This window comes from Corylus avellana, chromosome 5 (assembly GCF_965113065.1).
Source record: "Corylus avellana chromosome 5, dhCorAvel1.hap1.2, whole genome shotgun sequence".
NCBI classification, from domain to species: domain Eukaryota; kingdom Viridiplantae; phylum Streptophyta; class Magnoliopsida; order Fagales; family Betulaceae; genus Corylus; species Corylus avellana.
Window position 1 is genome coordinate 1,640,533 of NC_142494.1, and position 11,844 is coordinate 1,652,376.

An 11,844-nucleotide genomic window follows, 5' to 3' on the forward strand; every position below is an offset into this window, starting at 1 on the left:
AGAAGCTTTTGATATTGTTTCTTTTGAGCGCGGTAATTAAGTAGGTTTATATATTTTTGAGATGCTTGAAGGTATTTAAAAAAAAAAAAAAAAAGGAAAAGAAAAATAGAGTGGGTTTGAGGAGAAAATCCTTGTTCAAATATTAAAGAGTATTTACAAAAAAGAAAGATGGGAAGAAGGATATGCTTTCCCATACGTGAAATATTAAAATTTTACGAATTTTTTGACATGTCCACATAAGAGGGGGAGTGCGCGAGGGATTTGAACTAGTGACCTCCGCTTCATAAAGCGTGGTCTCCAGCCGATTGAGCTATCTCTTGAGGACAAAATTTTACGAGTTAGTTCCCTTGTAAGTTCAAAATAATGATATTTTTAGAATAGTGTCATTTATTTTTATATGGAATTATTAGATGTGGTAAATGAAGTCATTTATTTTCATATTAAATATAGTTGAATTTTCTCCCATGAACAGATGCAGACTATAGCAAGTCAAACCCTTGGGCAGCAATCAAAGTATCAAACGGATGCAGAGTATATTCAAATTTTTAAATGATAATACTTTTCTCATAATTATCAATAAAATGACGAAAACACATCACTAGAGTTATTGAATAGGACGAAACGGTTCTTCTAGGACTAGAAGGAGGTTGCCCATTTTTAAAGGTTGTGGTGTTTCGCCGTTCAAACGAACAATTTTTTATTTTCTATTCTTGAAATAAATAATTTATAATATAAAATCATTTTTTACATTTATATTACATAAAAAAGTATATCTTTCCAAAAAAAAAAAAAAAAACAAGCCTTGTCAGACTAGGCAAATTTTATTTGGAAGACATTCACTCATTCAACGAAAGTAGGAGTGGTCGGAGGCTTGAATTACTGGGGTGGGTTTATCTTCCATGTGGGCATGGTGGTGGTTGTCCTTTTCATTCGCGGCTCGGCTCACCTGCTCTGTATAAATAATAATAGTGAAAAAGTCCCCTATTTGTGAAAGCGAGGTTCATGCCAAAATGGTCGTCTCACATAGGCCACCCACACTCATTTTGCATTGGTAGTTGTTAGGTACCAATTTTATTTATTGCTGCTGTAAAGGGTAATGGTCAATAAGAACTCTAATTTTTGATACCATCTATTATATACTTGCCGGCAAAGATATTGTGCAAGCAGTGTCAAACGTCTATTAATTATTGAGACTTTTTAGAAGGTATAGCAATTTGAATAATAGGTTGAGGTGATTTCAGCCTCTATCTTTGAAATTAAATAAGTGAAAAATATAAAATAATAATAAAAAAAAAAAAGCCTTCAAACTATCAGTCATTTGCAATATAGCCTCCAATGTTTAAAAGGTACTAAAGTAGTCCAAAACTATCAAAATATATCAAAAATACCACTTATTTTTTATATTCCTATAATACCCTTATTATTTTAACAAATAAAATAATAAAAAAATTGTAAAAAAAAACAATGAGTAAATAAGTACAAAAAAAAAAAAAAAATTGGAATAAATAAATAATTAGTCACTGTAATTGGCCTAAATTACAAATTGATTCCTGTCGTATTAAAGTAAAATCAATTTGGTAGTTTGATGGACTACTTTAGTACTTCTTTTTTTTTTTTGAAATATCTTAAGAACCATACATTTGATTTTACTGTAATACGACATGAAGCAATTTGTAATTTAGGTCAACTATATTGACTAATTATTTATTCCAAAAAACTTTTCTTTTTTTATTCTCCACTGGAAAAAAAAAAAAAATTGTTTGGTTTTTTTTTTAACATTTATTTTATTATTTTCTTTGTTAAAAGAATATATATATATATATATATATATATATATATATATATATATATATATATATATAAGTGGTCTTTTTGATACATTTTGGCAGTCTGGAGGTTACTTTAGTACCTTTCGAACATTTGTGGGCTATATTGCAAACGACTGGTAGTATGGGGGTTTTTTATATTTTTCCCATTAAATAATTAATTAAAGCACTTCTTGCAGCCTCATCAAAATTATTTTTTTGTTATTTGAATAATATTAAAAAATAATAGCATATTTGAGAAATATAGTTTTTAAGTTAAAAAATACTTTCTAGCAAAAACTTTATTTTTTTTGTTTGTCAAAAGTGTGTTTTGGCCATTTTTGGGGTTTTTGAACCCTTAAAAGCACTTTCAATTTATTTTATCAATCATGTACTCTTTTTTTTTTTTTAAATGAACTTTTTGAGTGTTAAACACACTTTTAGACTCTAAAACTTTTTGACATAGGTTTAGACATTTCACTTACCTTATATATATATATATATATATATATATATATATAAGGTAAGTGAAAAGTCTAAACCTATGTCTAATATTTTAGCATACGGACGGATAATACTAGATATCTGAATACCTTTTTTCAAATTCATTTTCTCAAATGGTCTGGTCCATTCATTAAATAAATAAATTTATTAATTTTTTTTAAAAAAAAATTAATGTGGGGTCCAGATCATTTAAAAAATAAAATTTTAAAAAAATGTTGAAATGCCTTAAGCTTCTTTTAAAACGGTCTTTCACTTTGGGTCTCAGGAAACAGATAGGAAGGAGACGTTTGACTGTTTGAGGGTGTTTTTTCCAAAGATGCAGACGTTTACAATGACATTTTGGACTAATAATAGCCGTCTGCAATGACGTTACCCATTTGAAGGAGCTGGAAGCCTCAGGTTAATTTGTCTCGTAACTGGTAAATGATATGTAAAGGATAAGGTCCGAATTGTAGCCAGAATTGAGATGAATAGATAGGTTGATAAAATGCGTGATCATATATATACCATGGAACATATATATTCACAGAGCACTAGAGATAGAGAGAAGGAAATGGATTCAAAGGTAGCAGAAGCTGATAAGGCTCATGCAGTTTGTATTCCATTCCCAATTCAAAGCCACATAAAGGCCATGCTCAAATTTGCAAAGCTTCTCCACGGCAAAGATTTTCACATAACATTTGTCAACACAGAGTTCAACCATCAACGTTTTCTGAAATCTGGAGGACCCAAGTCCTTGGATGGCTTGCCTGACTTCCAATTCAAAACCATTCCAGACAGCCTTCCTCCATCGGATTCCAACGCTACCCAAGACATTGATGCTCTTAGCGAATCCCTTATGGAAAACTTCCTGGCTCCATTTTCAGACATCCTTCTCGAACTCAACACTACTGCAACTTCTTCAAACAATCCTCCTGTGACTTGCATTATTGCAGATGGTTTCCTGGCATTCACTCACACTGCTGCTAGTGAGCTTGGAATCCCTATTTTAGTGCTCTTCACTGTCTCTGCTTGCAGCTTAATGGGTTTTATGCAGTTTCCCCGTCTTAGGGACAAAGGCCTCACACCCCTTAAAGGTATAACACAAAAGGGAAACACCCTTCTGAAATCATAGATTATCTCTGATATTATTATTGATTACAAGTTTCCAAACTAAAAAAAAAAAATTATTTATTTTTGCAGATGAGAGTTTTCTGACAAATGGGTTTCTAGACACAGTTATAGACTGAATTCCAGGTACGAGAGATATCTAATTGAGGGATCTCCCAATTCTTTTATTACTACAAATCCAAATGATCCTGTCTTCAAACTGACCGTTGAAGCAGTAAAGAGAGCTCCTAAAGCTTCAGGAATTATTGTTCACACATTTGACGCGTTAGAGCATGAGGTTTTGGATGCTCTCTCCCCCAAGTTTCCTTGTGTATATGCCATTGGCCCTCAGCAACTACAACTTAATCACTCACCGAAAGACCCTCTAAAATCAACTGGGTATAGTTTGTGGAAAGAAGAAACGGAGTGCCTTAATTGGCTTAACTCTAAGACACCCAACTCAGTGATTTATGTGAACTTTGGCAGCATTAGTGTCATGACACCACAGCAGTTAGTTGAGTTTGGCTGGGGACTTGCAAATAGTAAGTTCATGTTTCTGTAGATAATTAGGCCTGATTTAATTGTTGGTGATTCAGGGATTTTGCCACCTGAGTTCGTGAAAGAAACTGAAGGAAGAGGACTAATAGTTAGTTGGTGCCCTCAAGAGGAAGTGCTTAACCACTCTTCCATTGGAGGGTTCTTAACTCACTGCAGGTGGAATTCGATTATTGAAAGTGTTTGTGCAGGTGTGCCCATGATTTGTTGTCCATTCTTTGGGGATCAGCAAACAAACTGTAAGTGTGCTTGCAATGAATGGGGCATTGGCATTGAGATTGATAATGGTGCCAAGAGATGGAAAGTGGAGAAGATTGTAAGAGAATTGATGGAAGGAAACAAGGGTAAGAAAATGAAGGAAAAGTCCATGGAGTGGAAAAAATTGGCCGAAGAGGCCACTAGGCCACATGGGTCTTCATCCATCAACTTAGACAAGTTGGTGAATGATGTTCTTTAGTCAAAAGAATAGATGTTTTAGAAGAAAGTGATAATTATGAAAAAAGTATCATCATTTAAAAATTTGAATATACTCTGCATCCATTTGATACTTTGACTGCTGCCCAAGGGTTTGACTTGCTATAGTCTGCATCTGTTCATGGGAGAAAATTCAACTAAATTTAATATGAAAATAAATTACTTCATTTACCACATCTAACAATTCCATATAAAAATAAATGACACTATTCTAAAAATGTCATTATTTTGAACTTGGAAAGGAACTAACTCGTAAAATTTTAATATTTGACATATGGAAAAGAATATCCTTCTTTCAATCTTTTTTTTTTTTTGTAAATACTCTTTAATATTTGAACAAGGATTTTCTCTTCAAACCCACTCTTTTTTTTTTTTTTTTTTTTAATACCTTCAAGCATCTCATATATTTATAAACCTACTTATCTACTGTTCTCAAAAGAAACAATATCAAAAATACACAGAACTTCTTCCAAAAGAACATATTCATCACAAAGAGAAAGCGCTTCATTTGCAAGTCGATGGGCTTCTTCATGGCCACTACATCTCATATTTTCATCACTAAATCAGCACATCCTAACATGTCAGCAATCCTATGATTCAAGGTCCACGTTTCATGCTTGGCAGCGGTTGTCTCCATATTGATATGAGAAATGCTATTTTTCTTTCTCCTATCCAACTCCATCCATACTTTTTTCAAATCTAACATTGAATCTGTAGTGGTGAATTTGAAAAAGAGTTAAACAAAAGATATAGACAATAATTGAAAGGATAGCAGGTCTCTATTTGTATACCAAGCATCCAACCGATTAGCCTTGAGAAGAGAAACTGACCTTGGCTATGTTGTTGGCCTTGAGGTTGCCAAAACTCCATTGTTCACCAACAAGACTTTTATCAATATGGAATTTATCAATTTATCTTTATTTTCTGTCTTTACTTTTATGTTTCCTTTGTCTTGCGTAACAACCATTCCAAGCATGAACGAAACTAGGAATTTAGCTTTAGGGGAGCCAAATTGTATCAAAAAAAATTTTCAAATGACCAAAACAAATTGTGTTAGATTTGGGTCAATATGCCAACTCTTTAAGTGTCAGGCCTAATACAACCCGTCTACTTAAATGAATCAAACCCCTTAACTCTGATATGACCCATTAAAATAAGCCGGTGACACGGTACAACCCGTTTTATAAACGTGTCATGTTGAGTTGACTCGATACGACCTGCAATAAATAAGTTGTGCTGGGTTGATCAAAACACAACTCATTTGACCCGTTATTTGATAAAATTAAAATTAAAAAAAAAAAAAAAAAAAAAAAAAAAAAAAAAACCTTCAATCTATAAATTAAACTCATACAGCCTAAACCAAGTCCCAAGCTGTTCAGGTGGTGAAATACTCAAAAGCTTATACTTTCCGAATATACTCTCATCCAGAGTAGATGCAAATGTCTACATTCTTTGCTTCGATTGGCTTGGTACTTGGTAGAGAAATGTTTTCCATTTATCTAGTCACAAAACGATAATAAACTAAATGACACATGTATCCCTTCCCAGTTCCCACAAACATATATACACACCCCACGAAAGCAAAATTTGATCTCACATTATTTATACCAGCGCATAACCCGCGTATGCGCGAGATTTTTCATTATATTTTAATTTTAAAATTTAAAAGCATTTCTATTATACTTTTTATGTAGGATAAAAAAAGTTGTGACTCTTTCAATGAAAAGACCTACTAAAGGTCATATAATTATGAACGTTTGAAAATAAACAAAATATTTTTTATGAATACAAAATAAAAGTTTAAGATTTAATGCAATCAAATAAATTATCTATCATATTTCAATACAAATAAAACCTATATAATTCTGAACGTTATATATATATATATATATATATATATATATATATATATATATAAAAAGCAAAATAAACAAAATCTTTTTTTTTTAGGAATACAAAATAGAAGAAAATTTTTCACTCAACATTTAATAAAAATAGAGAGAAAATATAATCAAATACATGTGAAACTTTTACCATTTGACTTTTGTTGCAGAGCCTAAAAAAGCTTTTACGTATTTATGTATTTTTTTCTGTGTATAATTGTGCAATAATAATGGGATGTGGGGTTTTGATGGAATTATCGGCAAAATCGACTTTATACGCGATTTTGCCAAGAGAGAGAACATAAAAAATTTGGGGTGGATTGGCCTAGAGAGAGAACATAGAAAATTTGAGGTGGATTGGCCTAAAGAGGCCTACATTCACCAATAATGAGAGTTGCCCTTTATGACCACATTGTGCTATTATTCTCTTGATAATTTATATAATACTAATTACCCCTATTTATAGGAAAACTGTGGTAAGTAGAGAGAATAGAAGAATGGTAATCAATCAAACCCTAAATGCACATATTTTAACATGGAAAATAAATCAAACCTAATATGGAAAACACACACAGGGATATTGCTTTCTTTAACTTAAATGATTCTCAATGGAAAATGTCACATTCTACAATTAGAAATTCAAAAGCAAAAGTTATCAATACATAAGAACAATGTATTGATTTCTCCAAAAAAAAGAAAAAGAAAAACAATGGTTCGAGCAGAGCCACTATATTCTGAATCAGGACACCAAACTATAATAGAAGCAGTGCATGTACTTCACTACAAAAATTCCCATTGTTTTAAAAAAAGAAAAGCACATAGCAACCATAAGATATCATTTTTATTCCCAATTCCCAGCTCTAACGTCTCAAAGAACATCCATCCACAACCAATCTGATGTTACTGACAGTCAACACACCCCAATAAATGTGGTAATCTGTAGAAATGACCACAACTTACTGATCTTAAATATCACTAATATTTTTACTTCTACTTACCAACAAAAAAAAAAAAAAAAGGAGGAATTTTTAGTTCTCTGAGTTCTATATTGAGCCAAAAAAATATACTATCAGAAACAATAACAGATTTCAATCATGCATGCAACTCTCCAATCAATAGCTGCCGTCAAGGAATATAGAAATAAAAGTTGAATGTGAAAACTATGGGTTTGCTAAGGACGGCAGAGAGCGACGACAACGATGGGCGGTGAAGTAATTTTTTCCTTTAATACTCATCCCAACTCTCATTAATCATTAGAAAAACAGAGTAAGAACACGTGATTTAAGAATATGTGCTGTGAATTTAAACAATCAGATAAGTATCTCTTTAGTTTGAGCTTTTAATGGCTTTTGACAGCCGTTTCATTGAAGCTCTTTTCTTCTTCGGTGCACAAATTTAATAGAATTTCCAAGCCAAAAGCACAAATTTAATATCCCTAACAAAGAAAAGAGTGGGTACAATTAAAGTGGTTCCAACTTTCAAGTCTTCCTAATTCTGATCGTAATCTCCATTAGTATTTTTTTAATGAAAAATCAAAGCCCAACCCATCTCTGAAACGTTCATATATATATATATATATATATATATATATATATATATATATATATATATATTCAAAGTGAATACAAATTTAATAGACGTATGCAATGACGTTGCTTACACAGTATCTTTGCTAGCAAGTACATAATAGATTGGATTGTTCAATGAACACAATACCTATCAAAGCAAAAGACAAATTCTCCTTCAAGTGTCCATCAGATTGGATGTTTTTCTTCTTTGATTTCGTCATTTTCTTCTTCGAATTCGTTCGTCTGCGATTTCGTTTTCATTTGTGATTTTGCCTGTCTGCGATTTCGTCCGTCTACGACCATCCATCTCTCATTTTCGTCTACGATTTCTTCAGCAAAATGGTTTCTTTATTGTCAAATCGTTTACATTAGTAGGTAGTTTACCTGAATCTAATCAAAAACCAAACGAAGAGGAAATACATTCTTTTGTTGTGTCTTACCTCGTAAAGACCCTTTTTTTTCTTCTCTCGTTTTCTTACCTACCAAAAAGCAACAAAAATTGTGTTGATGTCTGATTTTTATGTATCATTTTTGCAGTTTGTGGTGGTGATTTTGATGTTCGTTTGGTGAGCCTACGAGAGAGACGTGAGGAGTGAGGAGAGAGGAGAGAGAATATAAATTTTTTATTTTTATTTTTATTTTTATGAATATAATAATCTTTTGGATTGCTTCAGTATTTTCCAATGTATAACACTGTAAAACCCAATGGTGTAGATTATATTTAAGGAGGCTGATGTGAATGATTTTTTTTTTGTAGTTTTTTTAAGATTTTTCCTAAATATAAGAAAGAGAATGGGTATAGGTAGTGCTGTTAGTGCTCTTATGCCTAGTACATGCCTAGACCATTTCAAATTTGTTTTGAGCCATTAAACCCTATGGTTGGCGGTAGGAGATGGAATTTAGTGAATGTTGGATGCTTTAAGTCAACCGATTATTAAAACTGTTATATTACTCATAAACCAAGTGCTAATAGACGTTTGCAATTGCTCATAGACGTTTGCAATGGCGTTACTCATTTGAAGGAGCTAGTAGACAAATTTGTGATGTATAGGTAGATTGATAAAATGAGTGATCTATATAAACTAAGTGCTAATAGACGTTTGCAATGACGTTACTCATTTGAAGGAGCTAGTAGACAAATTTGTGATGTATATGTAGATTGATAAAATGAGTGATCTATATAAACTAAGTGCTAATAGACGTTTGCAATGACGTTACTCATTTGAAGGAGCTAGTAGACAAATTTGTGATGTATAGGTAGATTGATAAAATGAGTGATCTATATAGATCACTCATTTTATCATTCTAACTATACATATAGACCACTCATTTTATCAATCTACCTATACATATAGATCACTCATTTTACATCACAAATTTGTCTACTAGCTCCTTCAAATGAGTAACGTCATTGCAACGTCTATTAGTACTTAGTTTATGAGTAATATATATGAGAGAGGCATAATGGAACAGCATATCAACATACATATACACAGAGCAGAAAGAGAGAAGGAAATGAATTCAAAGAGAGCAGAAGCTGAAAAGGCTCATGCAGTTTGTATTCCATGCCCAGTTCAAAGCCACATAAAGGCCATGCTCAAATTTGCAAAGCTTCTCTACAGCAAAGATTTTCACATAACCTTTGTGAACACAGAGTTCAACCATCAACGTTTTCTGAAATCCGGAGGTCCCAACGCCTTAGATGGGTTGCCTGACTTCCAATTCAAAACCATTCCAGACAGCATTCCTCCATCGGATTCCAACGCTACCCAAGACGCTGATGCTATTAGCAAATCCATTTCCGAAAGCTTCTCGGCTCCATTTTCAGACATCCTCCTCAAACTCAATAGTACTGCAACTTCTTCAAACAATCCTCCAGTCACTTGCATCATCTCAGATGGTTTCATGCCATTCACTCAAACTGTTGCTCAAAAGCTTGGAATCCCTATTGTAATGCTCTTCACGATCGCTGCTTGCAGTTTAATGGGTGCCATGCAGCTTCCTCGTCTTAGGGAAAAAGGCTTCACACCCCTTAAAGGTATAACACAACAGGGAAACACCTTTCTGACATCATGGATTATCTCTAATATTATTATTGATTACAACTTTCCAAACTAAAAAAAAAATTATTTTTTGCAGATGAGAGTTACTTAACAAATGGGTTTTTAGACACAGTTATAGACTGGATTCCAGGTATGAGAGGTATCCGATTGAGGGATCTCCCAAATTTTTTTATTACTACAGATCCAAATGACCCTGTTTGCAAAGTGACCTGTGAAGTAGTAGAGAAAGCTCCTAAAGCTTCAGGAATCGTTGTTCACACATTTGACACATTAGAGCAGGAAGTTTTGGATGCTCTCTCCCCCATGTTTCCTTGTGTATATGCCATTGGCCCTCAACAACTATTACTTAATCACTCACCCAATGACCCTCTCAAATCAACTGGGTATAGTTTGTGGAAAGAAGAAACTGAGTGCCTTAATTGGCTTAACTCTAAGGCACCCAACTCAGTGATTTATGTAAACTTTGGTAGCATTGCTGTCATGACACCACAGCAGCTGATTGAGTTTGGTTGGGGACTTGCAAATAGCAAGTTCTTGTTTATGTGGATAATTAGGCCTGATTTAGTTGTTGGTGATTCAGCGATCTTGCCACCTGAGTTCATGGAAGAAACTAAAGGAAGAGGACTAATTGCTAGTTGGTGCCCACAAGAAGAAGTGCTTAACCACTCATCCATTGGAGGGTTCTTAACTCACTGCGGGTGGAATTCGATTATTGAAAGTGTTAGTGCAGGAGTGCCCATGATTTGTTGTCCATTTTTTGGGGATCAGCAAACAAACTGTAAGTATGCTTGTAATGAATGGGGCATTGGCATTCAGATTGGTAGTGGTGCCAAGAGAGGGGATGTGGAGAAGAATGTAAGAGAGTTGATGGAGGGAAACAAGGGTAAGAGAATGAAGAAAAAGGCCATGGAGTGGAAAAAATTGGCCGAAGAGGCCACTAGTCCACATGGGTCTTCGTCCATCAACTTAGACAAGTTGGTGAATGATGTTCTTTTATCAAAAGGATAGATGTTTTAGAAGAAAGTGATAAAAATGAAAAAAGTATAGTCATTTAAAAATTTGAGTACACTCTGCATCCGTTTGATTGCTACCCAAGGGTTTGACTTGCTATAGTGTTCATGGGAGAAAATCCGACTAAATTTAATATGAAAATAAATGACATCACTTATCAAATCTAATAATTCCATTTAAAAAACTCTGGAAAGGGCTTCTTGTTATGAATGCATTCATGCATTTAGTGGATGACCATTTAGTTCCATCTCTTGGAATTCTACACATTCATGTCATCTTTTAGAATTCCTATAACATTCATGTAATAAATTGATTAATATATCCTTTTGTTTCATATTCCCCCTTTCATATTCCTTAACCTCCCATTATGATTCCATGCCTATAAAAGGGAGAATTGAGTTGTATGTAGAACACACAAAAATATAGAAGAATCATACATAGTTCTTGAAGAACTAGTTTCACATATTGCAATCTCTTTATTTTGTCTTGTTATTTCCTTTGATTTTACAACACTTCTACATTTTTTATTATTTTTTTTATAATAAGAAATTTCATTAAAAACAGAGCAACTCCTCAGACACAGTTACAATCCCTTACAGTGGCTGATAAGACCAACAAAGGGCTTCTACATCTTGCCTATTCCTTTTGATTCAAGCGTATTATTTTTCGGAAAATTTCCTTTATTTTCTATTCGAAAAATATCATTATTTTGAACTTGGAAGGAAACTAACTCTCAAAATTTTAATATTTGACATAAGGGAAAGCATATCATTCTTCCAATCTTCTTTCTTTTTTGTAAATACTCTTTATTATTTGAACAAAGATTTTCTCCTCAAACCCACTCTATTTTTTTTTTTTTTTGAAGACCTTGAAGCATCTCATAAATTTATAA

The 11,844-nt window shown here is 33.1% G+C and overlaps 2 protein-coding genes across 2 annotated transcripts; both read left to right on the plus strand.

The window, feature by feature from the left end:
- The first annotated feature begins 2,836 nt into the window (after positions 1 to 2,836).
- LOC132182956 (7-deoxyloganetin glucosyltransferase) lies at positions 2,837 to 4,506 on the plus strand. The gene is given in 3 exon segments (XM_059596329.2): positions 2,837 to 3,385; positions 3,492 to 3,575; positions 3,578 to 4,506. Coding segments are annotated over 3 exon segments (1,452 nt in total). The 5' UTR covers positions 2,837 to 2,862; the 3' UTR covers positions 4,423 to 4,506.
- A 4,823-nt stretch (positions 4,507 to 9,329) lies between these two features.
- On the plus strand, positions 9,330 to 11,286 carry LOC132181360 (7-deoxyloganetin glucosyltransferase-like). The gene is made up of 2 exons (XM_059594550.2): positions 9,330 to 9,916; positions 10,018 to 11,286. Exons 1-2 carry the CDS (start codon positions 9,343 to 9,345, stop codon positions 10,947 to 10,949), a joined length of 1,506 nt encoding a protein of 501 aa, XP_059450533.2. The 5' UTR covers positions 9,330 to 9,342; the 3' UTR covers positions 10,950 to 11,286.
- The last annotated feature ends 558 nt before the right edge of the window (positions 11,287 to 11,844 follow it).